The sequence below is a fragment of the Chlorocebus sabaeus genome, chromosome 16, assembly GCF_047675955.1.
Source record: "Chlorocebus sabaeus isolate Y175 chromosome 16, mChlSab1.0.hap1, whole genome shotgun sequence".
NCBI classification, from domain to species: domain Eukaryota; kingdom Metazoa; phylum Chordata; class Mammalia; order Primates; family Cercopithecidae; genus Chlorocebus; species Chlorocebus sabaeus.
In genome coordinates, this window is record NC_132919.1 from 18,892,322 (window position 1) to 18,918,272 (window position 25,951).

General features: G+C 51.7%; 1 protein-coding gene across 5 annotated transcripts; it reads right to left on the minus strand.

The window, feature by feature from the left end:
* Window positions 1-3,573: 3,573 nt before the first annotated feature.
* B9D1 (B9 domain containing 1) lies at window positions 3,574-25,474 on the minus strand. 5 transcript variants are annotated; one of them, XM_037987236.2, is made up of 7 exons: window positions 25,228-25,439; window positions 23,000-23,068; window positions 21,452-21,563; window positions 10,160-10,256; window positions 9,647-9,709; window positions 6,073-6,140; window positions 3,574-3,668 (listed from the first exon to the last, which is right to left on the minus strand). In XM_037987236.2, the coding sequence occupies exons 1-7, from the start codon at window positions 25,288-25,290 to the stop codon at window positions 3,589-3,591; spliced, it is 552 nt and encodes a 183-aa protein (XP_037843164.1). In that variant the 5' UTR covers window positions 25,291-25,439; the 3' UTR covers window positions 3,574-3,588. The 5 variants fall into 5 exon arrangements, 4 of the variants coding, with proteins under 4 accessions (XP_037843164.1, XP_008008789.1, XP_008008790.1 ...); XM_008010598.3 differs by lacking the exon at window positions 3,574-3,668 and adding an exon at window positions 5,458-5,745 and having other exon boundaries at window positions 25,228-25,474; XR_012088760.1 differs by lacking the exons at window positions 3,574-3,668; window positions 6,073-6,140 and adding exons at window positions 5,644-5,745; window positions 6,179-6,430.
* Window positions 25,475-25,951: the final 477 nt, after the last annotated feature.

Consider the following 25,951-nt stretch of genomic DNA (forward strand, 5'->3'; position numbering starts at 1 on the left):
GCAGTAACACATCTCCAGGTCTCAGCGGCTTCCCACAAGTTTCTCACAGAAGTCAGTGACTCCGGGACTCAAGCCTTTTTCATGTTGAGACACTGCTTTGACAGACAGCCCTGAAGGTAGCTATGAAGGGAAAAGTGGACAAGGGCCAAGCATAGATTTCTTACAGCCAGCCCTGGAATTGCCGCACTGCCACCCACACCAGTGCCAGAATTAGGCCCTCGGCCCCCATCCAGATGTGGGGGGATGGGCAAGTGCAGGCTTCCTTTGTGGCAGAGGGCAGGAGTGGGGGAAATGGGCTTGGTTAACATTGCCAGTCCGGGTCACAGCGGACTCTGGCTCCCAGAGAGTTATTTCAGTCTTCTTCTCAAACAGACCATAAGGTCCTGTGTCCTGGGCTCTGTGGGGGAGCCTTCTCCAGCAAGGCAGACACAGCCTATAAACTAGAAAGACCTATGATCTGTGCCCTTCCCCCAACAATAACAACAAAGCGGGGCAGGGGTCGGTCCCCACAGTCCAACTCCATTTGGAGGAGCAGAGAATGGGAGAGGCCCCACAGTGCTGGAAGCGGCAGCAGACTGAGGTCGCCTTGCAGTGAGGAGGGAAAGGACCTAATGGTGCCCTGCTCTGGGCTCTGCCCCCTGGTGGGGAGCTGGCCTTTTTTGTATTCCCTTGGCTGCAGCTCTTGGGCCAAGCTCAGCTTTCTCACCTGCTGCCTGTGGGTGGATGGTTCTGGGCTAGGACCTGTTTTGAGTGAGCCAGAGGCTTCAGTCCAGGCTCATGGGCCTTGTAGAGGCACAGTTCCCTCAAAAATGTGACAGTCTTTGTGCTTCTAATCAGTTCCATGTGCAAATAACTGCATTATTTTGGTCAGAGTGTTATTTGGTGGCCCCCGATGGACCTTGTCTCCCAGTGTGGTCTCCCTTACCTGATGGGCATGGCCATATGACTAGATGGGGCCGGTGGCATGATGGCAGCAGGGGTTTGATAAACGCGTGCACATGGAGCTTGACGTCCTGGCATGTTCCGCTGGCAGCCCACCTGTCGTACTATGAGAAGTTCAAACACGTGGAGAGGCGACATGGGGGAGAACGGAGGTGTTCTGTCAGTAGCCTCCATGAGCCCCAGACAACAGCCCACCATGTGAGTAATCATGTTGGTCAGCTCAGTGGAACACCTCCAGCTAGAATCAAGTGTAGCACAGCCGCCCAGCTGAGGCCAGTCCCCTATAGGATCATAAGTGATAAATGATAGTGGTTTTAAATGACAGTTTTGGGGTAATTTGTTACACAGCAATAGACAAGCACACAAAATTATTTCCTAGACATAATCTGTCTTATTTCCTTGCTGCCTTACCTCCATGCTTCTCAATGGTAGCTACCATGAGGCCATCTGGGATCATGACGGGAGAGCCACCCCCTTAATTCCATATTTACCAAAAGACCAAGTTATTTTGTTCAGATGATAAGTTTTATTACGCCTTTATTGTTCAAAGCAATTTTCAATCATCTCATTAGAGTTCTAGAAAGTCTCCTTTTGCAATGTTTTGATGCTAATTTTTTTTTTTAGATTCTTTGTTGCCTTTCATTTCTGCTTGCAAACTAGCCAGTTCTTTCCTCCTTACTGTGATAGCATTCCAAAATGCAGTCAACAGTAGCCAACTCACACTGCACATCCTCTCTGGTCTGTCCCTTTCCCCTAGAGCTGCTGGCTCTGGGGCACATAACCTGCCTCCCAAGTTAGCAAGAGTCTTAGCAAATGTCTTGTATTTGCATAATACGGATCTCCTGCTGTCCAGCTTGTGAGCTGTATTCTTTTTGCCTGCCACGCAGCTGCTTAGCCAATGACACTGTTTGTTTTTTCTGTTTTTTGGCTGCAGCAGAAACCCACTCCTTATTTCCATATCATTTGCAATAGAATAGGCTATGCAGGATCAAATAACCCCAAGCTCTCATTGGCTGAGCACAGTATCTTATGAATATTTCTCACTCACAAAAAGCCTGATGGAGATGTTCCTGGCAGTGCTCTGCAAGCTGGGGTGCCCAGACCCAGGCTCCTCCCTTACGATGCTGCTGTCTTCAACGTGTGCCTCAAAGGGTGCCATGGACAAGAACGAGGAGAAGTGCTCGTGCAACACTGAAGTGGGTCAGACCTCTCAGTGGTGAACATCCTTTTCATACTTTGCTTTGGCTAGAACTACTCACATGGATCCACGTTGATGCAACGGGCCTGGGAAATGTAGTCTTCGGGTGTGCCAGGAGAAAAGGGAGATAGTCTGGTGAACATGCAGCTTTGTGACAGTGGCTGACAGCACGGACAGCAAGTGAGTGCGGACCTGCGGGCCGTATGCCTCGACTGTCCTCATGGAGGGGGTCCCACATGCCCAACCACCCCCCAACCCCAGCTTCCCAGGCACTCACGCCTTCAGCCTCTGAATCTCACTGCATCATCTCTTGCCTTGACTGGGCAGGGATGCAAGGAGCTTTGTGAAGTGACAGTGACATTTCTGTGCCTTTGGGGCTGGGTTGTTCATTCTTTTTCTTTTTTGAGACGGAGTCTCCCTCTGTTGCCCAGGCTGGCGTGCAGTGGTGCAGTCTTGGCTCACTGCAACCTCCACCTCCGGGGTTCAAGCGATTCTCCTGCCTCAGCCTCCTGAGTAGCCTAAAATTACAGGCATGTGCCACTACAACTGGCTAATTTTTGTATTTTTGTAGAGACAGGGTTTCACCATGTTGGCCAGGCTGGTCTTCCACTCCTGACCTCAGGTGATCTGCCTGCATCAGCTTCCCAAAGTGTTGGGATTACAGGCGTGAGCCACCGCGCCTGGCCCAGAATACTTTAAGAATGCACAACCAGGCTGGGCGTGGTAGTTCACGCCTGTAATCTCAGCACTTTGGGAGGCTGATGCAGGCAGATCACCTGAGGTCAGGAGTGGAAGACCAGCCTGGCCAACATGGTGAAACCCTGTCTCTACAAAAATACAAAAATTAGCCTGTTGCAGTGGCACATGCCTGTAATTTTAAGCTACTCAGGAGGCTGAGGCAGGAGAATCACTTGAACCCAGGAGGCAGAGGTTTCAGTGAGCCAGGATTGTGCCACTGCACTCCAGCCTGGGTAACAGAGTAAGACCCTGTCTCACAAAAAAAAAAAAAAAAAAAAAAAAGGTTATGCATTTTGTTGTATGTAAATGTCCTCTCAGAAGAACACACTAAAGCCAGACACTGGATTCTGGTTAATGGTAAGTGTGCTAAAACATACGGAAGGTGGAGTCCTGATGTCATGGTTTATTTTGAAATGCAATAAAAGTAGGATGGATTGAAGCAGGGATGAATAGTTGGATAGATGTGAATATGAAAGTACGGAACAGGAAATTGGTAATGGTAGAATCTAGGTGGTGGGTATGTGGTGTTCACTGTAAAATGATGTCAACTTTTCCATGTTTAGACATTTCAGTAATGTTGAGAAAAACTGGAAAATTAAACATAACCAGAAGAGGGTGACTTAGTATTTCCCAGCTGCTGACAGGCTGGACAAATGGGGCCTGAGGCTTGAACAGGCACGCCACAGGCTAGAGGCTTCAGGGAAGAAGTTTCAGGTCCCCTTTATGTGGACCAAGGCCAGTGGCCTGGGTGAGGTGAGGCCATGGACAGAGAAAACAGCTTTCTGGAGAGCTGTGATAAAATGGGGCAGAGGACAGGAGCAGCTGGGGGTGCTGGGCTTTTGCTCTGTGTCATCCTGTGACACATATGGGGCACATGTGGAGGCTGGTGTGCAGGAGCCTGTGCAGGAAAACTCACGATGGAGGGAGATGGGGAGAAGACCCTTGAGAGCGCTGCATCTCCCACATACCCGAGCCTTGTCCTCAGGTAGGGTCAGGAAGGCAGCTAATGTGGAGTCGTTGTTGGAATGGGAGGGAGCGCCTCAGCTAAGCTGGCAGGGAGGGTGCTGGAGGTCTGAAGAGACAAAGGCTGGAAGTTTCTTCAGAGAATGCATGAGGGAGTTGTCTAAGGAAACATAGACCTGGGCCATGGATGGAACGCGGGCCGTCGTGGCTCTAGGGGCTCAGGCAGGTGCAGGGCAGGCAAAGGAACAGCTGGCTGTCACCAGGGTGGAGACTCTGCCGGGTGAACATAAACGAAGGATGGAGGGCACTATGGCGCAGTGCATGCAGATGACCAGGAGTTCTAAACTGGGTTGGGAGGAAAGCAAGGAAAAAGGGACTGGTCCAGGGGCTTGGAGGGCCGGGTGGTTTGAAGAGCACAGGGAAGTGCCACATGGGGAAGGGCCTGTCCTGAGGGAGGGATGCCTCGATCTAGACCTCGGAGGCAGTGACTTCACCAGTAACAAGAGATATGCCTGGCTGTAAGGGGTAGAGGTGAAGATCGTTCCAAGTGAGGAGGCTGAGGAAGAGGCAAGGACACACCCCTGCTCTAGGCTCACTGCACATGGGGAGTGGGAGAAAAAAGATTCCACTTAAGAGGGCTGCAGGGGACTGAGCGGGCTTCAGTAAGGCCAGAAGGCAGAGGGAACTTCCTATTCCGAGAAGATGGTGGGAATCACAGGAATTTTGCTGCCAACAAACCATGAGTTCCAGAACGCACAGTGAGTTCTGGGGAGGGCACGGGAGTGCTCGTGAGACCAAGAGCAGAAGAGGGTCAGCCCAGATGGTCTCAGGGCAAGTGCCCATGACAGTCCAGGGCAACATGGGCGAGGCTGGGAGGTTGGGGTGTGCCAGGAGCCTGTGGTTTCTCTTGGATCCCGCTGAGGGCAGTATCTAGGCTGGGGTACCATGTCTGCCTAAAGCTCAGTGGCAGGACAGGGCCCAGGGCTGCCTCGTGAGGTGCCAGGGGTTCTTGGGAAGGTAGGGAGGTCCAGGGCCAGGGCCCCCAAAGTAATGCTAAAGGGGTTCTGCTTCCAGAAGGGCCCGGACAACCTCAGAGGTCAGGGTGTTGAGCCAGGGGGCTCACCTTCCTCTCCTGTGACCCCAGCCAGCAGCCTCCCACCTCTGGGAGGTTTCCAGCCCCCATCCTTGGACTGTGGGTAGGGAGGAGCAGCGAGGAGAGTGGGCAGGCTGAGGGTCTGCCGTCCCCCAGGTACCTCACCATTCCAGCTCCCAGTAACAGGGTTCTCTCCTTGCCAAGGGAGGCTGGTGGCCAGGAGCATGGCTGAGTAGGTGATTCTACTTAACCCCCAAGCCTCCAAGGAGGGTGCCATGCCCAGTTCAAGGAACAATGTGTTGAGGTATAGAAAAGGCCACAGCTGTGAGTGGCAGAACCTGGTTATGTCAAAGCTCCCATCCCAGATGCCATCCTGCTGCACGGTCTGGTCTTCTGGCAGCTTCCATGGCACAAGGGATAGGGACAGGGAGGGCCCTGGAGGTGCGGCCAGGAAAGGCCCAAGAGCTCCCAGCTCCTGTGGGGGAGGGGATAAACAGGAGAGAAGGCAGCCCCAGGCCTAGGCTCTCTGAAAATGAGACTTTATTATATGAAACTATTCTGTGTGCCCCCAGCTTCCGCCACCAGGCTGCCCTTCAGGCTGATGGCCAGCCGCCTGACTCCGGGAAGGCAGCCCTTCATCATCAGAAACTGTGCAGCCTGTGGAGCCTTCACTGGGGGAAGCCCTGGGGTGGGCTGGGCCGCGACACACCCTGTGTGTCCAAAGGCCCAGTGTCGTAGCCCAGCTTCCTCATGTCCTTGGTCACCACGTTGAAGAGGAGGGTGACAAAGCCCTGAGAACGGACACGGGTCACTGGGGACAGAAGGACAGCATCAGTCAGGCTGGGATGGGGCAGAGACAGACCCAGGTTGATCTGGGAATCTCTCAGCCTCAGTGTTCTCATCTGTAAAATGGGGACAACAGCGCCTGACCCGTGCCCCTCACTGGGAGGTAAAGGGGCTGCCAGGACAGGCAGACATGACAAACCCTCTGTGCTCCAACCAGGCCCTCATCTGGGAACATTTGTGGGCTAGCTCCCATGTGCCTGGTAGGTCCCCGGCATTCACCCCGACCCTGGGCCCATCTCCCAGGTTCTAACCTGTCTGGGGGCTGAGGGTAGAGGAGGGGAGGGAGCTTTACCTTCCCGGCCTTCACCCTGAGCCACCACCTTGGGGTCTGTGTACTCGGGTCGCCGCCCCATGAACCAGCTGGGAACACAGAAGAACACAGGTGAGCAGGGCCCCACCTGGGCATTCTTGGCCTTGGACGACGCTGGCTGTGGCTCTCTGTTCAGAAACCAGCACTCCTGCTCCAGCTGCACCCCACCCCCACCAGGAGTCAGGCCCTAAGCAGAGCCTTCCTGGTGGCCGGGCTCCAGTGTGGTGCTGTCCCTTGGCGGGGTCACACAGCCCAGCCAGGTCTCAGGTGCTCTGTGGGCCACGCTGCCTCCGCTGGCCGGTTAGGCTTTTCCATCTCTGGCTTCCATGGGTTTGGTTCACTGGGAATGAGAGCTCAGGGAGATTCTGGGGTGGGGGTGCTGCCTGAACCCCCAGAAATCCCAGAAAAGTGACAGCAGCTGAGGTGGGGGAGGGGCGGGGACAGTGTGACCCTCCAGCCTTCCTGGAAGGGGGCCCTACCCCAGAGAGTCTGTGGAGTGGGCAGAAGGGCCCGAACTGGCCTCCTCAGCCTTGCCTCCCACTAGTGTGGGGTCCAGGACATGTCACTTCCCATCTTGGCACCCACCGCAGGCCCTGCCAGGGGTGGCCCACAGCCACCAGGCCGAGCATGTGCCCTCCCTAGCCCCAGACCCCAGTCGGGCCGGGCGGGAGGCCAGGAGGCCGGGGGTGTCAGGCCCCGCCGCCGACACACCCACGCGAGCCGGAAACAACCAGGAGCACTATTCCCGGCCGGGTGGGTCCGGCAGCCGCGGGCTTCGCCCCGCCGGGACTCGCGGCCGCGCCTCCTCTGCACCACAGCTCCCAGGGCCCCCCGCAAGGACACACCCAGCCCCTGAGGGTCACTGGCAACCGTGGCGACGCAACAGCCCACACACCGCCCTCCTGTCTCTGAGGTGGGCACCAGCGCTCACCTGGGGCTGCTGCAGAGGGGCCCAGGCCAGGGAGGGGCTCCCGGCTGCTGCAGAGTTGGCCTGTGGAGACCACAGCCAGGGAGCACTGCCCACCAGCCCCCAACCCCAAGGAGGAAGCCAGGGAGTGAAAGCCAGCGGGCGCTCCCCAGGGGGCAGGGATGGGCAGCCACAACCCCTGCGCCAGTTTCTCCTTCGGGAGAGCGAGGCTCTCACAGCACCCACCTCACAGGAGGCTGTGTGTGAGGACAGGGGCCTGGGAGCATCCCCACTGTGCCCAGCAGATCCCAGCCCGGCGCTCACATGGAGCTCCCGTTCCCACTGAATTTCTTTCCTGGGGTCCACCTGGGTGGTCTGCTTAGCTGGCTGGGGTGGGAGAGACAAGACAGACTGTTCTGGGAGGACATTCCAGGCAAGGACCTGAGGCAGGGAAGGACCCCTCAGGCTGGAGGAACTGAGGCGGATGGGAAGCAAGTGGGCAGAGGCCATGACGTGGGCAGGGCCCGACCACCAGCCTGGCAGCATTCTGGTTGAAGTTCATCCTGACAGAGGCACAGCCCGGGCGGGTTCTAGCAGGGGAGGGGTGCAACTCCAATTGTGTTTTAGGAACGCCATTTTTCTTGCTGTGTGAAGACTAGACTGGAGGGGTTGCAGCAGGCTGAATGGCGGCCCCTCAAAGAAAACCGTGCACGTGACCTTATTGAGAAACAGGGTCACGTGCACTTTGCAGATATGATTAGGCTAAGGATCTTGAGGCGACTATCCAGGTGGACGCTAAAGGCCATCACAAGTATCCTTATCAGAGAGGGAGACAGAGGAGGTGGCCCTGTGACCGTAAAGGCAGGGACTCGAGTGGTGAGGCCATAAGCCAAGGAAGGGTGGGGCCACCAGAAGCTGAAAGGGCAATAAACAGAGTCTCCGCTAGAGCCTCGGGAGGGAGCACAGCCCGGTGGCGCCTTTCTGGGCCCAGTGACCTGGATTTTGAACTCTGGCCTTCAGCACTGAGGACATACATTTCTGCTGTTTTCAGCCATCACATTAGTGTGTCTTGTTGCAGCAGCCACCGTGGGAAACGAATACAGGGGTCAAGAGTGTTTGAGGCGGGCCCTGGGCCAGCGCTGGAGGATGTGGGGAGAGACTGGGAGAGGGGTGGGGATGACCGAGGTCTCAGTCTGAGCAAGGAGCCTCCACATTTGGGAAGATTATGCCAATCAAACTGCCTTCACTAATAGACCCTTTCCCCCGTTTTTGTAATCCAAGCACATACTGCCTTGCCCAGTTGTGAGCCCCTCCACAGGGGCTGTGAAACCGTTTCCTCAGCGAGCTGTTCCCTGAAGGCCCAAAGTCCTCCTTGGAGCTGTGGGCGGTGGAACAGGGTTAACAACCCAGCCGGGATGGCTATGTGGGTCCCCAATCCCTTAGGCCTTCCCAACCCACTGATGGGCACTGTCTCGCTGCCTCCCTGACAGCCTGTAGCATGGGGATTGTCACCTCCAGGTGATACTGGCCCAGGTCATCTGGGAAAGAAGTCCTTTGCCACAGGGTGGCCTCCCAGAAGGACTCCTGGGGCAGTGGGCACACAAATTCTCAGGCTGAGGTCAGTGGAGACCCTGCCGTTCCTCCCCTCCACGGCTCTCAGAGCTCAGTGAGGCATTCTCGGCCCTGAGGCACGATGCTGTCCCTCCACCCAGCAGGGCTCTGGCCTGGTCTCATGCCCAGTAGTGGCCAGGCTCGCAGGGGCTGCTTGCTGGCTGCTGCCCTGGAACCCAGGGAGTCCTCCATGTTCCCCTTGTGCCTCACTGATCTGCTGGGGGGGCGGCAGAGGCTTGCTGCCCAACTGTGCTAATGGGCCTCGAGTCAGAAGGCCAGGGCCCAGCTGGCCCTCTAAGCTCCCACTTGGATGTGGGCAGGAGTAAGAGGCTTTCCTGCTGGGGCTGCATCCAGGCATCCCCTGGGCCCTCTTTGCAGGCCCTTGTGTCCTGGCCCCTCCCTGCAGGCCCTTGTGTCCTGGTCCTTGCCTGCCTCCCTGATGTCTCCCTCATTCTGCCTGGCTTACCATTTACTAGCCACACTGCCATCCTGGCCACACTGCCGTCCTGGCCACACCGCCATCCTGGCTTCTCCTAGCATGCTGAGCTCATGCTGTCCTCAGCCTGGCAGGCACTGTTCCCTGTGCCTGGTGTTCTTCCCCGGCTCTTCCCTCCACACTAAGCCTCTGCGCAAATGTCAGCTCCAGCCAGACACTCCCACATGTAAAGCCGTTTATCATGATTACTGTTCCAAGGTGTCTGACTCATACTGCTATATCCTCTTGTTTCCCACCTTTTAATGTCACATTATGTCATGAGTATTTTCCCATCTGACAAGAGTTTTTCCTCTGCTCCATCTGACACAAAGATTTTTCACAGGGCACAGGTTAAAATTGCCCGGCCCTGCTGCTGCTAGAACAGGGCTGAAGGGAGCCCCGGGACTCAGCACTCCCAGGGGACTTGTTTCTATTTGTCCCCAGTGGGTGGAGCAGCTTGCAGATCTGAGGAGGCGACCAGGCACAAACTGAGGGGTAGAATGGGACCTCCGTTCATCCAGTAGATCAGAAGGAGGGGCTGGGGTGATGGGTGTAAGACTCACCTTGTAAACTTCTGCAGTTTAGATGTAGATTCGGGGACAAACATGGGGATGGTCCTTTTGTGCCTGAAACAAATGTTTTTGCAGACAGACGTGCTATGTAACAGACCTTTCTGAGCCTCCAGGGAGAAGAAACACTCAGATCAGGCCAGTGCAGCTGCAGTGTGGGCCAAGTCAGGGCCAATGCCAATGAATCCAACCCGTGCTGAGCACCGCTGTGTCTGGGCCAGGTGCTGAGCGCGGGGAGACAGCCTCATGGAGAACAGAGTCCCTCGGGGTCTTTTCTTTTCTGGGGCCCATGACCTCCCCACCCCACCTGGTGTGTGGCTGGCACCAGCCATCCGAAAGGTTCTCCTCCCAAATACAGGCTACACCCCCCCCCCCCGCCACTAGGCTGGGCTGCCCAGGCCCCTGGGGACCCCGGAGCATTCCCAGCCTGAACCTAAGACAGAAAACGAGGTGAGGTCTGTCCTAGGAGAAGCCCTGCCCAGGGCCCAGGTCAGAGTGAGGACCTACCGGCCAGGTGAGAAGGGCACGTGCACGGCCCCATAGCCTCGAACCACATCGTTCCCGAACACATCTGGTCCATACACGCTGAGCACAATCTGTGGCCCTTGGGAAGGACAAGGCAGGGGGTGGGCACGGGAAGACACACAGGGGAGGTACAGGGCAGACAACAGGGTGTGTCTGGCGAGGGGGCTCCAAGGATGGAGCTCAAAGTCCTGGGGCGGCAGGTTTGAGAGGGGACAGGAGCAGGCATGGGAACCCAGACTCTGCCAAAGACTTCTCCCCACCCTGGTACTTCCCATGTCTCCACTGAGGCCTGGGCATGCGCTCCACACCCCGTTTTTTTGTTGTTGTTGTTGTTGAGATGGAGTCTTGCTCTGTCACCCAGGCTGGAGTGCAGTGGTGCTCACTGCAAGCTCCACCGCCTCCTGGGTTCACACCATTCTCCTGCCTCAGCCTCCCTAGAAGCTGGGACTACAGGCCCCTGCCACCACGCCCGGCTAATTTTTTTGTAGTTTTTTAGTAGAGACGGGGTTTCACCGTGTTCACCAGGATGGTCTTGATCTCCTGACCTCGTGATCCACCCGCCTCGGCCTCCCAAAGTGCTGGGATTACAGGCTGAGCCACCACGCCTGGCCCCTACCCCTGTGGAGTCAGGGCCCACTCAGTCACTCTGTGTACAAGGAGGCACTTCCGGAGGCCTTATTGTGGGCCCAGGGCCCCAGCTATGATCAGGGCTGACTAAGGGCCTCTGCTCTCTGGGTGCTCCCTTCCTGGTGGAGGCAGGCTCATGGGACTGGGGTGGCAGGGGCTCATTTTGGGGGTGTCTAGGAGAAGTCAGAGAGAAAACAAAAACCTTCTGGGCATTCTCCTTTAAAATATTAGAGGTATTATAATAGGTGTGGTTGTTTTCACCATCGAAACACCACTTCGTGTTGCCATCGAGGTGCATGAGGTGCTTTCACCTCGCCAGTTTCAGGTGAGGCACCAGCCTGCCAGGCTCTGATCCTGCAGCCGCAGCTGAGGCAAGTTGGCCAACCTCTCTGCCCCGTTTCGTCATCTCTAAAACACACGAAATAGAACCTAACGCATAGTAAGTGCTCAGTAAATGTGAGGGAGAGGTTTGTGCCCTTACCATTACTACCTTCCACCAAAGTTAACCATCATTCTGAATTTTGTGAAACTACCTCTTTACTTTTCTTTAAGACTTCACTGCCAAAGAATGCATCCCAAAGCTGGTACTTTACTTTTACCAATTTTTTTGGAAACTTTATACAAAAGGAATTATACAGTATGTTTATTTTTGTGCCCAGCCTCTAATCCAAAATTATGTCCATGAGATTTTCTCAAATGGTTTCTTGTAAAGGGGTGTGTTCATGTTCCATACCATGTAACATTCTGCGTGGGAATCTGCCACAATGACCGTTCATTCCAGTGCTGATGGACACGTGGGCTGCCCTTCCTGTGGGGGCCACGCACACAGTGCTGAGCACCACGGTGCAGGCTCTCGGTACGTGCGTGCACACATCTCTGTTGCGCACACACCCAAGAAGGACACTGCACAGGGCCCATGTATGTTCCCTCCCAAAAGGTAACACCAAGCTGCCGGCATGGTCTTATCAGCCAGCACTCCCCCAGCAGTGGTGTCTGATGCCTGCTCCTCTACACCTCACCAAAACATGACATTACCAGTCTTTTAAATTTGGGCCATCCTAGTGAGTGAACAGTGGTAGCTCACTGTAGCTTTAAATTACATTTTCCTTCATTTTAAATTTTGCTTACTGAAATAAGGTTGAGACCTTTACCTGTTTCTTGGTCACTTGGATGTTCTCTTTTGTGAAGAACCTACTCAAGTTTCTTGCCCGGTTTTCTACTGGATGGTCTTTTTCTCTTTTCTTCATTAAAAACATGTTTTTTGAGACAGGGTCCTGCTCTGTTGCTCAGGCTGGAGTGCAGTGGTGCAATCATGGGCTCACTGCAACCTCAACCCCTTGGGCTGAAGTGATCCTCCCGCCTCAGCCTAGCAAGTAGCTAGGACTACAGGCGTGTGCCACCACACCTGACCGATTTTTAAATTTTTTGTAGAGATGGGGTCTCACTATGTTGCCCAGGCTAGTCTCAAACTCTTGGGCTCAAGCGATCTTCCAGCCTCAGCCTCCTGTAAGTGCAGGGATTACAGACGTGAGTCGCCTTGCCTGGCCTGGCCTTTTTCTTATTGATTTATAGCGTGTATATGTGTGTGTATCCTAGTACTTATCTTTTCACTTTTAGTGATGTCTTTGGATGAACATAAGCCCTTAATTTTAATGTAGTCAACGTCATTGATCTTTTCCTTTAAGGAGTCCTCCCAGAAAATCTTCTCTTCCCCTGATATCATGGCTATAGTCCTCTATGCTACATATCCATCTGAAATTGACTTGTGTGTATGAGGACAGGCTGAAGTTTTTTCCTATGTATATCAAATTGTCCCAGCACCATTTATTAAAAAGAACAAGCTGGGAGCAGTGGCTCATGCCTGTAATCCCAACACTTTGGGAGGCTGAGGTAGCAGATCACTTGAGGCCAGGAGTTCAAGGCCAGCCTGGGCAACGTGGCAAAACCTCTTCTCTACTAAAAATACAAAAATTAGGCCAAGCGTGGTGACTCATGCCTGTAATCCCAGCACTTTGGGAGGCTGAGGTGGGTGGATCATCTGAAGATGGAAGTTCAAGACCAGCCTGGCCAACATGGTGAAACCCCATCTCTACTAAAAATACACAAATTGGCTGGGTGTGGTGACATGTCCCTGTAGTCCCAGCCACTCGGGAGGCTGAGGCAGAATTGCTTGAAAAAGAAAAAGAAAAAGAAAAACAAATACAGAAACAAAAATTAGCCAGGCATGGTGGCACATGCCTGTAATCGCAGCTACTTGGAAGGCTGAGGCACCAGAATCGCTTGAACCCAGGAGGCAGAGGTTGCAGTGAGCCAAGATCGCGCCACTGCACTGCAGCCTGGGTGGGAGAGCGAGACTCTGTCTCAAAAAAAAGAAAAGAGGGCCGGGCGCGGTGGCGCAAGCCTGTAATCCCAGCACTTTGGGAGGCCGAGACGGGCGGATCACGAGGTCAGGAGATCGAGACCATCCTGGCTAACACGGTGAAACCCCGTCTCTACTAAAAAATACAAAAAACTAGCCGGGCGAGGTGGCGGGCGCCTGTAGTCCCAGCTACTCAGGAGGCTGAGGCAGGAGAATGGCGTGAACCCGGGGGGCGGAGCTTGCAGTGAGCCGAGATCGCGCCACTGCACTCCAACCTGGGCGACAGAGCGAGACTCCGTCTCCAAAAAAAAAAAAAAAAAAAAAAAAAAAAAAGAAAAGAAAGGACGGACCCTCTTTCCCCTCCTACTCTGCAGTGCCACCTTTGTCTGAATTGATGGTCTACATGTGCTTAAGTCAGTCTTGGGGATCTCTATGAATCTGTCTCTCCTTGTCCCAAAATTACATTGTCTTAAGTACTGTGCTTTATAATTGAAGTTTGCTATCTGGTAGAACAAGTTATATTTTGATATTATTACAAAGAATATATTTGGCCGGGCGCGGCCACCCAGGAGGTGGAGCTTTTTTTTTTCTTGAGACAGAGTCTCGCTCTGTCGCCCAGGCTGGAGTGCAGTGGCCAGATCTCAGCTCACTACAAGCTCTGCCTCCCGGGTTTATGCCATTCTCCTGCCTCAGTCTCCCGAGTAGCTGGGACTACAGGCGCCCGTCACCATGCCCGGCTAATTTTTTGTATTTTTAGTAGAGACGGGGTTTCACCGTGTTAGCCAAGATGGTCTCGATCTCCTGACCTCATGATCCGCCCACCTTGGCCTCCCAAAGTGCTGGGATTACAGGCTTGAGCCACCGCACCAGGCCAAGAATATATTTTTAAAATATCATTTTCTATTTATTGTTGGCACACAGAAAGCAACTTTCTGTCAAGATACATTGATTTTATATCCAGAATCACGCTAATCTATTAATTCTAACAATTCATCTATAGATTATTTTGAAATTCTACATAATCATGTTGTCTATGAATATTTTGTTCTTCCTTTCTAATTCTTATACCCTTTATTTGTACAGCATTGACGGTGATAACAAGCATGCTGATCTCAGAAAAATCTTTCAACATTTCACTAGTAAAAGTGATGTTTGCTTTAAGCTTTTCGTAGATAATCTGGATCAGATTAGGGAAGTTTCCTTCTATTCCTAGTTAACTAAGCTTTTATCATGAATGGGAGTTGAATTTTACCATGTGTTTTCTCCATTTATGGGGATGATCATGATTTTTCTTTTCTTTTCTTTTTTTTTGAGATGGAATCTCGCTCTGTTGCCCAGGCTGGAGTGCAGTGGTGCAATCTCGGCTCATGGGAACCTCTGCCTCCCAGGTTCAAGCGACTTTCCTGCCTCAGCTTCCTGTGTAGCTGGGATTACAGGCATGCGCCACCAAACCCGGCTAATTTTTGTATTTTGTATTTTTAGTAGAGATGGAGTTCCACCATGTTGGCCAAGCTCAAACTCCTGACCTCAAATGATCTGCCCGCCTCGCCGTCCTAAAGTGCTGGGATTACAGGTGTGAGTCACGATGCCCGGCCTGACTCTGACTTTTCTTCTTTTTAATGTGATGAATGACACTGATCAATTTTAGATTTTTCTTTTTTTGGAGACAGGGTCTTGCTATGTTTCCCAGGTTGGTCTCAAACTCCTGGCCTCAAGCAATCCTCCCACCTTAGCCTCCATATGAGCCACTGTGCCTGGCCAACTTTAGATGTCATAAAACCTTTGTATTTTTGGAATAAACCCTACATCTCATGATGTATTATCCTTTTTTTTTTTTTTTTTTTTTTTTTATCTTGCTAGTTTCTGAATACTTCATTTGGGAGTTTGGAATTCAGTTTCTGAATATTTTGCTTGGGAGTTTTGCAACTATGTTCATGAGTGAGTTTCTTCTTTTTAATGTCCTCAGCAGGCTTTGGAATCAAAACTATCCTGAACTAAAAAAGTTGGGGATGTTTAATCTTTTCAATTGTAGGAGTTTGTGTAAGTCTGCTGTTACTTCCTCTTCTTTTTTTTCTTGCACTTCTGCCATGGAAGGTGTCATTCTTTAAATGCCTGGTGGAACTCAGTAACGAAGACATTCGGACTTGGAACTTTGAGATATTTTTGATTATAGATTCAATTTAATAGATATAGGACTACTCAGATTCGTATTCCTTTTTTGCAGTTTTGGTAGTTATCTTTTTCTAGGAATTTGACCATTTCATCTACCTTGCCAAAGTTATAGTAAATAGCTGTTCTTTATATCTTTTTATCTTTTTACTGTCTGCAAGATCTGTAACATGTTCCTTTTTCATTCCTGCCATTTCTTTCCTGTTTTCTTCTTCTTATTTTTTAGAAATAGGGTCTAGCACTGGCACCCAGGCTGGAGTGCAGTAGCATGATCATAGCTCGCTACACCACCAAATTCCTAGGCTCAAGCAATCCTCCCACCTCAGCCTCCCATGTAGCTGGGATTACAGGTGTAAGCCACCGTGCCTGGCCAATTTTTATATTTTTTGTAGAGACAGGGTCTCACCATGTTGCCCAGGTTAGTCTCAAACTCCTGGGCTTAAGCAATCCTACTGCCTCAGCCTCCCAAAGTGTCAGGATTATAGGTGTGAGCGACCACGCTTAGCCTGTTTTCTTTTTCATTGTCTTAACTTGGGGTTTTCAGTTTTAAAAACCAACTTTTGCCTCTTTCATCTCTTCTGTTGTAAATGTGCTTTCTGTTTAATGAATTAATTTCTGCTCTTTCTCATTCTATTCTTCTATTTCTTTGGGTTTAACTTACTATTCTTTTACTAATTTTTTTTTTTTTTTTTTTTAGATTTGACTTTCACTCTCTCACCCAGACTGGAGTGAAGTGGCGCAATCTCAGCTCACTGCAACCTCCACCCTCTAGGATCAAGCACGATTCTCCTGCCTCAGCCTCCTGAGTAGCTGGGATTATAAGCGCCCGCCACCACGCCTGGCTAATGTTTTTTTTTTTTTTTTTTTGAGAGGGAGTTTTGCTAGGCTGGAGTGCAATGGCATGATATTGGCTCACCACAACCTCTGCCTCCCAGGTTCAAGTGATTCTCCTGCCTCAGCCTCCTGAGTAGCCAGAATTACAGGTATGTGTCACCACGCCCGGCTAATTTTGTATTTTTAGTAGAGACAGGGTTTCTCCATGTTGGCCAGGTTGGTCTCGAACTCCCAACCTCAGATGATCTGCCCGCCTCAGCCTCCCAAAGTACTGGGATTACAGGTGTGAGCCACCACACCCGGCCTATGCCTGGCTAATTTTTGATATTTTTAGTAGAGATGGGGTTTCACCATGTTGGCCAGGCTGGTCTCGAACTCCTGACCTCAGTTGATCCACTCACCTCGGCCTCCCAAAGTGCTGGGATTACAGGCATGAGCCACTGCACACAGCCTTCTTTTACTAGCTTCTTTTTTTTTGGATGGAGTCTTGCTCTGTCGCCAGGCTGGAGTGTAGTGATGTGATCTCAGCTCGCTGCAATCTCCACCTCCTGGTTTCAAGCGATTCCCCTGCTTTAGCCTCCCAAGTAGCTGGGGCTACAGGAATGCACCACCACACCCGGCTAACTTTTTTGTATTTTAGTAGAGATGGGGTTTCACCATGTTGGCCAGGTTGGTCTTGAACTCCTGACCTCGTGATCCACCTACCTCAGCGTTCCAAAACGCTGGGATTATAGGTGTGAGCCACCGCACCCAGCCACTCATTTCTTAAGATGGATGCTTAAATCATTAATTTTTCAGCCTATTTTCTTCTCTAACATGCATTTAAAATTACAAAATTGGCCGGGCGCAGTGTCTCACGCCTGTAATCCCAGCACTTTGGGAGGCTGAGGTGGGCATATCACCTGATGTCAGGAGTTCGAGGCCAGCCTAGCCAACATGGTGAATCCCCCATCTCTAATAAAAATACAAAAAAATTAGTGGTGGCAGGTGCCTGTAATCCCAGCTACTCGGAAGGGTGAGGCAGGAGAATCGTTTGAACCTGGGAGGCAGAGTTTGCAGTAAGCCAAGACTGTGTGTCATTGCACTCCAGCCTGGGCAACAAGAACAAAACTTCATTTCAAAAAATAAATAAATAAGGCTAGGCATGGTAGCTCATGTAATCACAGCACTTTGGGAGGCCGAGGCGGGCGGATCACCTGAAGTCAGGAGTTTGAGACCAGCTTGACCAACATGGAGAAACCCTGTGTCTACTAAAAATACAAAATTAGCTGGGCGTGGTGGCTCATGCCTGTAATCCCAGCTACTAAGGAGGCTGAGGCATGAGAATCGGTTGAACCCAGGAGGAGGCAGTTGCGGTGAGCTGAGATTGCACCATTGCACTCCAGCCTGGGCAACAAGAGCAAAACTCTGTCTCAAAAAATTAAATAAATAAAATTTAAAAATAAAATAAAATTACAGAATTTCCTTTTGTCCATGACTTTAACTGCCCCCTGTAAATTTAAATAGCTCAGTATTTTTATTATCATTCAATTCAAAATTCTATTATTCCATTAGTATTTCTTCTTTGACATATGGGTTATTTTTAGAAGTTGTTTTCTTATTTTTCAAACATATGGAGATTTTTCTCATGATCCTTGTTATTGGTTCCTAGCTTAAGTTCACTGTGGTCAAAGAAAATACTCCACTCCCCCTGAAAAGTTAAAAGAGTTCCAGTGAACTGGCTCTGACTCACTACCGGATCACCACTGACAGCTGAGTCTACTTGCTTTATTGCCTCTCCCCATGCCTCAGTCGACTCATTCTACTTGTGAGGAATTTCAAAGTAAATTACAGATCTCTGGACACCTTCCCCAAAATAGTTCACTATGTGTATCAGCAAATAGAGCTCAATATTTGTTCACAGTTCTTTCGAGATAAAATGTATGCATAATGAAACATAAATCTTAAGGGTATTATTCAATGGATTTTGACAAATTCATACATCTGTGTAACCCAAATCTAGCTGCTTTCAAGATTTTCTTTTTGGCCGGGCACGGTGGCTCATGCCTGTAATCCCAGCACTTTGGGAGGCTGAGGTGAGGTCAGGAGTTCAAGACCAGCGTGGCCAAGATGGTGAAACCGCATCTCTACTAAAAACACAAAAATTAGCCGGGCATGGTGGCAGGCACCTGTAATCCCAGCTACTAGGGAGGCTGAAGCAGAGAATTGCTTGAATCTGGGAGGCAGAGGTTGCAGTGAGCCGAGATCGCACCACTGCACTACAGCCTGGGCGACAGAGCGAGACTCTGTCTCAAAAAAAAAAAAAAGATTTTCTTTTTGTCTTTGGTTTTCAACTGTTTTATTATCATGCACCTAGGGGTGGGTTTCTTCCATTTATCCTGCTTGAGGTTTGTCTTCTTGAATCTGTGGCTTGATGTCTCTCATCATTTTTGAAAAAAATTGTAGCTATTTATCGCTTCCAATATTATCTCTCTCTTGTCCTCTCCTTCCAGGATGCCAATTCCATACGGCCGACTTTCAGTATTCTCTGTCTCCTACCTTCTTGTCTATATTTTCTATTCTTGGGTTTCATTGTAGATATTTTCCTTTGACCGAGCTTTCAGTATATAATTATCTCTTCAGTTGTGTTTAATCTGCTGAATTCCTGCTTTTGGTTATCATATTTTTCAATTCTAGAATTTCTATTACAATGTTTAAAAAATATGGCCGGGCATGGGGCTCAAGCCTGTAACACCAGAACTTTCTTAGGCCAGGTGGAAGGACTGCCTGAGTTCAGGAGTTCAAGATGAGCCTGGCCAACATGGTGAAACCCCGTATCTACCAAAAATACAAAAAATTAGTCGGACACGATGGTGCGTGCCTGTAGTCCTAGCTACTCTGGAGGCTGAGGCATGAGAATCGCTTGAATCCGGGAGGTAGAGGTTGCAATGAGCTGAGTGGCGCCACTTCACTCAGACAGATAGAGCAAGACTCTGTCTGCAATTTAAAAAAAAAAATAAAAAATCGGCTGGGCGTGGTGGCTCATGCCTGTAATCCCAGCACTTTGGGAGGCCGAGGCGGCCAGATCACCAGGTCAGGAGATCGAGACCATCCTGGCTAACACAGTGAAAACCTGTCTCTACTAAAAATACAAAAAAAAAAAAAAAAAAAATTAGCTGGGCATGGTGGCAGGCGCCTGTAGTCCCAGCTACTTGGGAGGCTGAGGCTGAGGTGGAGCTTGTAGTGAGCCGAGGTCTTGCCACTGCACTCCAGCCTGGGCAACAGAGTGAGACTCTGTCTCAAAAAAAAAAAAAAAAAAAAAAAAAGGTCAGGCTTCCTAGTTCTCTGCCATAATTCTCAGTGTGTTTTATCTCTTTTGATCATAGTAAAAATATATCTGACAATTTCAGTGTCTGGAGATTGTTTATCTCTATTGCCTTATTTTTGCTGGTTATCATTTATGTTGTCTTGATTCTTGTGTGCCTTATTATATGCCAGATATTACATTGGAAAAATATATAGAAATAATTTCATGTCTATGAGATGTTATCTTTCTCCAAAGATTTTTTTTTTTTTTTTTTTGAGACAGGGTCTCACTTTGTCACCGAGGCTGGAGTGCAGTGGCATAATCTCTGCTCACTGCAGCCTCGCCTTCCTGGGCTCAAGTGATCCTTCTGCCTCAGCCCCCTAAGTAGCTGAGATTACAGGCGCCCACTCCCATGCCAGGCTAATTTTCATATTTTTAGTAGAGATAGATTTTCACCATATTGCCCAGGCTGGTCTTAAACTCCTGAGCTGAGGCGATCTGCCTGCCTCAGCCTCCCAAAGTGCTGGAATTACAGGCGTGAGTCACCATGCCTAGCCCAAAGAGGTTTCTTATTTGCTTTTGTCAGGTGCCTTGGTTGTAACAATCTTGGAGCTGAATAGAAAAATCAGGAGGTTGACATCATCAGAGGCCGAGCTGAAAGCCCTGTGAGGCTGCTCTGCTTCCATCTCTCCCTTATTCCTAGGGTAGCTCTTTGAGGTCTTAACCCAGTTTGGAGAGATTTACCTGAGGCCCTCCTCCCAACCCCTTGGAAGGCTCTGAACATCAGTTTTTCTTGTGTCCTGGGCCCAGGGAGGCTGTCAAAAGTCTTGATCAGTCTCTCATCACCTCTATTGAAATCAGCAAATACTCCCAGAGGAGACAGGATTGGGGTGACCTCTCTGGATTTCTGTTCTCCTGGATCTTGCCTGGTAAATCTCTTCTACTTTGCTAGTTCTCTGATGCCTTTGAGGTAGTTGCTTTTTGTTTTTGCTTTTGTGTATTTCATTTACCTCTCCTACCTGTCCTCGGCAGGAGGAGGCTGGTCCAGTACCTACAGTACCTATTGCACTGTTCCAGGAAGTCGATTGCAGCTTCCTGCTCATGGATGATGACAGCAGGATGGAATTCCCTGCTCAGGAGGACCACTAGGCATTTTCTGCTCCAGACCCTCTACACCGTGGTGAGCCTAGGCCCAGGCCACGTGCAGTAGAAAGGCCTAGACTGTGAAATCAGAGGGGCCTGAATTAAAATCTACACTTGGTCACTAGATGTAAAGCAGAAGGCAAATGATGTCATTTTTGAGTGTCAGTTTCCTCATATGGGAAAAGAAATGGAGAGAAATCTCTCCAGCAGGTATGATTGGGAAGCTCGGATGAGTCCACACAGTGAAAGTATTCATAGTCCCCATGGAGACTAAGCCCAGGCTTTGTGCACTTTAGGCACTTAGGAAGTGCAAGTGAACGATCAGAATGGTTAATAACCACCAGCCAAGGTAGAAAGTAAGCAATGCCAGCCAGGAAGCCCTTGGGAAAGAGGTTAGGACACGGGAATGGTATCCAGACAGACGGGTCAGCATGAATAAAGCTCAGATGAAGGAACTTGAGGGACTAGCATAGGAGAAGCAAGTGCCAGGGGCTGGCCGGAACACAACACGCCATGGGAAGTCAGCAGGCACAGTCAGGCCTCCAGGCCAGACAGCCACAGCCCTGCACGCCAGGGTGGGGAGCCTGCCTTTTACAGGCGTGGCCACTAGCCCTGATGCACTCTGAACTTCCAGAAGGCCAGCTGCACAGCCTGTAGCAGATGAAGGGGGTGAGTGGGGATGAGGAAGAATAGGAGGCAAAGGGACAGATGGCGAGAGAGAACGTTGAGGGCTGCTTCAAGAGCCCAGGTGACAATCTGAATGTGAACAGTCAAGGGCTGGATGAGGCAGAGGCTGTCTTGGGGGTGCTGTGTGAAAGCTCTGCCACCCTACCCCGCAGGGCCCCTGCAGACTCACAGCCGTAGGGGTTGGTGCTTTTAAAGGTGACATCAATGGGGAAGTTCCACACCAGTGCTTGCCGCACATCTTGGCTCTTGGACGTGATCTGTGAGATCCCCTCCTCCAGACCCTGTGGGGACAGTGACAGAGACGGCTGGATTCAGAGCAGAGCCAAGCTGCTGCGGCTCCTCCCCTTATCTTCAGCAGGCAGTTGGGAGGGCTGTTTTCTCAGCTATCTTCTCCCAATACACTAACTTCCAAACAAAGGGGGCTAAGAGATGATGGAGTACCTCTTTTTTTTTTTTTTTTTTTTTTTTGAGACGGAGTCTCGCTCTGAGGCCCAGGCTGGAGTGCAGTGGCCAGATCTCAGCTCACTGCAAGGTCCGCCAACTGGGTTCATGCCATTCTCCTGCCTCAGCCTCCCGAGTAGCTGGGACTACAGGCGCCCGCCACCTCGCCCAGCTAGTTTTTTGTATTTTTTAGTAGAGACGGGGTTTCACCGTGTCAGCCAGGATGGTCTCGATCTCCTGACCTCGTGATCCACCCGTCTCGGCCTCCCAAAGTGCTGGGATTACAGGCTTGAGCCACCGCGCCCGGCCAATGGAGTACCTCTTAAGCCTGTAGCATGACAATGCCGTAGCATGACAACCCTGGGAGGCCAGCCACTCTCCTGGGCCCAAGGGCACTAGATCTGTTCCCAAGCTCTTGCCCCCCTGAAGGAAATGGTCCAGCAGTGCTTGCACTCTCCTGCATCCCCACCCTCACCTGAGTATCCCCATCGGTAAATATAGATGTATTTTCTCCATCAAAAACAGTCATTTTTCAATTCTGCTGCTGCTTCCACCCACCAATCCATTCTCTGCTCCCTTTATAGCAAAACTGCTTCAAAGAGCTGCCACAATTACCGGCTCCAATTCCTCCCCTGCTATTCTTTTGTGACCCCACTCCGATGTGACTGCTGGCTCCAGCACTCTACCAAAGGGTTTTCTCCAATATTGCTAGATCCAATGGTCCTTTCTCTGTCCTCGTGTTACTTGACTCATCAGCGGCACCTGGTGCACCTGCTTACTCCTTGATACACCGTCTTCCCTTGGCTTCTGGGTCTCTCCACCGCACAGGGTGGCCCCTGCTCCGTGGCTCTTGCTGGTTCCTTCTCAGTGTTGCCGTCCTAAGGCTGCATCTTTGGCCAGCTCGTCTCCATTGTCCAGGTCCTCCCCACTGGCTGAGGAGGGGCCAAATGGTGAGCAGACTGGCCAGAGTGTCCACAGCTCAGCCACAGCCAGGCTGGCTCACTGGGGCCTGCCTCCTGCTGCAGGCGTTGCTCTTTGCTGCTCCAGGCAAGCTCACAGGGTAGGGCGTGTGAGTGCAGTCTTGGTGGCTGGATCAGGGAGTCCAACCGTGGCTATGTCCTCTGCTCCCGCTTTACCAGGAACACTCATGTTTGGGTTCCCCTGAACTCAGTGTCTACCTCTCAACTGGTTCTGAATCGGGAGGGGAAGGGTATGACACCTTCAGAAACCCCAAAGGTCATGAAGGCAGTAAGGGAGGCCCAAGAGTCCAGCTTACCGCTGTGGGGGCCCAGTCCTGGCCGTACACAAAGCAGTACTTGCAGTAGAGGTCATCATACTCTGGAAACTGAAAAAAGCACAGACAGATTCTGTCGACTGGTGGTATTCATGCTAAGGCCAATGCATTTGCTAGGCAGGTGCAGCCAAGAGGAATTCTGAATGTGAGACACCTGGGAGTGGGTCTAAGCGACAGCTGGAGATGTGCACGTGGCGTTCAGAGGCGAGACTGAGGACCAAGATGCGGGAGTCCATGGGAGACTCCCAAGTGCCACAGCCCCTGGCTTTTGCTCAGGCTCTGCCTTCTGTCTGATTTGTCCTTCCTACTTCTTCATCTGGGAAACTCTTGCTCACCCTTCAAAACTTACCCTTCAGGGAGCCTGCCCTAACTCTCAGGCTGGTTTAAGGTCTCCTCTTGGCTCCCTTAGCCCTGTGCTTCCCTCCATAAAAGCAATGATTGCCTATGTCTAAGTCTGTCAGTTCCTCTAGACCATGAGCAGAGCACAGATTTAAAGCCTTTCTGTGTCCCCACTGCCTGGCACAGGGCTGGGCACAGATAAGGTCTAAGGCAGGGATCCCCAACTGGTACCAGTCCGTGGCCTGTTAGGAACGGGCCCACACAGCAAGAGGTGGGCAAGAGGTGAGCAGCAGGCGAGCAAGCAAAGCTTCATCTGTACTTACAGCTGCTCCCCATTGCTCGCATGACCATGGGAGCTCCACCTCCTTATCAGATCACTGGCGGCATTAGATTCCCATAGGAGCGCAAACCCTACTGTGAACTGCACATGTGAGGGATCTAGGTTGCATGTTCCTTATGAGAGTCTAATGCATGATGATCTGTCACTCTCTCCCATCACACCCAGATGGGACCATCTAGTTGCAGGAAAGCAAGCTCAGGGCTCCCACTGATTCTACATTATGGTGAGTTGTATAATTATTTCATTATTATTTCCAATGTAATAATAATAGAAATAAAGTGCACAATAAATGTAACGTCCCCAAATCATCCCAAAACCATCCCTCACCACCTCCTGTCCATGGAAAAATTGTTTTCCACGAAACAATTGGTGCCAAAAAGGTTGAGGACCACTGGTGTAAGGGAATGGTGCTGAATAGAAAGGTCTGAGAAGCCATCATATGCAAGACTGGAGCTGAGGCCCGAAGAGAGGGAGGTGCTGAGAGCAGCGGAGGGAGGAACAGTGTGACTGTGAGTATGTGTGTGTGTGGGGGGTCAATGATGCTGAGAGCACAGACACATGTGACTCAGCCCAGCCGAGAGCCCCTAATGGGATAGAACAGGAGAGTGGGGAAAGACGGTCTTAGGCACTAGGCTAAGGCAGAGGCGGACAGGGTGGGAGCATGGAGTAGTATCCCTGATGAAACAGGAAGGCAGGAGACACCTACAAAGCATCAGGCCCTGTCAGAGCCTTACCCAAACCGTCTCAGTCAATCCTCACAATAATATAATAAAATAATAATAAACACCACCTCCAACAGCCTGGAAGGACAGTGTAGTGAAGCTTTGAGGTCAGATAGGCGTGGGTTCAATTTCCAGACAGAATAGTTCCTTTGGTATGTTTCCCCGGCTGTAAAATGGGGGTGTTAGTAGTGCCTGTCTGGCAAGATTGTAAGGATGGACCAGTGCCGAGCACCAACTTTGGGACATATTGAGGACTTGGTGAGCGTTGGTTTATATTTACAATAAATGATTCCTCTAAAGTGTAGGGGGATGGAGAGTAGCGTCCCTCAGGCCTGGCAGGCACACCTTCCTTGGGTTATTCCAGGCCACCACCATCGTTGGATGGTTGGATTCAAACCCGAGTCCAAGGATCTAGGGATTCAGAACGTAGGACAGTAGCTCCACATCGGACACGGCGCAAATGCTGGGAACTCAGCCAAGCCTAGGCTCCTCGCGTTACACCCTGGGAGGCTCCTGCCAGTGATCCAACCAAGTGGGCATGATCCGTGCGAGGGTCCACAGGCTTGGCCGAGTGTGACCTCGGTACTAGCTCAACATCTCGAGGTCTGCTTCTATTCCTGCCCATCGGGACTCAGGATCCCGGCAACCTCGCGCCAAGCCCTCCAATGCTGGCTCCCCTCCCCCGCCTAATCGAGAGGCTCAGAGGAATGACGTGGCTCTCCGGGGGCCACGGGGCAACCCGGGGGGTTGCGGGAAGGGCCCCGGGGGACGCTGGGGGACGGGCCCCAGCGGGGTCCATGGCCGCTCACCTGGGCGCTCTCCACCTGCCCGTTGACCATGAGTAGAAAGACGCTAGGACTCGCGGTCGCCATGGCAGGGCTGGGGGTTCCGGGGGGACCCACCTAGGCCGCGCGCGGTTGCTAAGAGACGCCGGCGTTGCCCTAGAAACAGACGGCGTAGCGCGCAGGACACGTTTCTTGGCAGCGACACCTTCGCGAAGGCCACGCGCGTGTGTGTGTGGGGGTGTGGGTGTGGGTGTGTGGCAAGCGCAGGCGCAGTGAGCAGGCGCCGTCATAAGGGGGCGAGGCTTTTGCGGGGAGGGGTACAAGGGGGCGGGGCTCCACACCGAGGCTCCACCCCTCCTTGGGGCAGATATGACCGAGACCTGGGGCGGGAGCGTTGACCTGTGGGGTAAAGCCAGCCCTACCGCTCGACTCAATTGCACCCTCAAGGAGTATGTGTTCACTCTGACTCGGCCCGTCTCCGCCTCCTCGCCGAAGCGCGGAGGCAAATGAGAGCTGAGTCCTGGGGAGCAGCGCCCCGACTCGCCCACAGCAAGCCGAGTGTTTAAAATGCGTTCAGCCACTAGATGTCGCTGTGGCCCCACGGCGAGGACGCGGAGGGAGGTGCTGCGGAGCGCGGCGGCGTGACCATAGCTGTCCAGGCTAACGCTGGAAAGCTGGGTGCTCGGACCAGGCTCCCCAACTGGGGCCAAGCAGCGTCCAGCAGGTGAAAGGGATGCGCCCTTGTGGC

Coding starts and splice junctions, on each gene's coding strand:
- B9D1 (XM_008010598.3), bottom strand. CDS start 25,290: ATGGCGACCGCGAGTCCTAGCGTCTTTCTACTCATGGTCAACGGGCAG. Junction 21,564..22,999: donor AGGACTGGGCCCCCACAGCG/GTAAGCTGGACT, acceptor CTGTCCCCACAG/GGTCTGGAGGAGGGGATCTC. Junction 9,710..10,159: donor GTGCCCTTCTCACCTGGCCG/GTAGGTCCTCAC, acceptor CATTTGTTTCAG/GCACAAAAGGACCATCCCCA.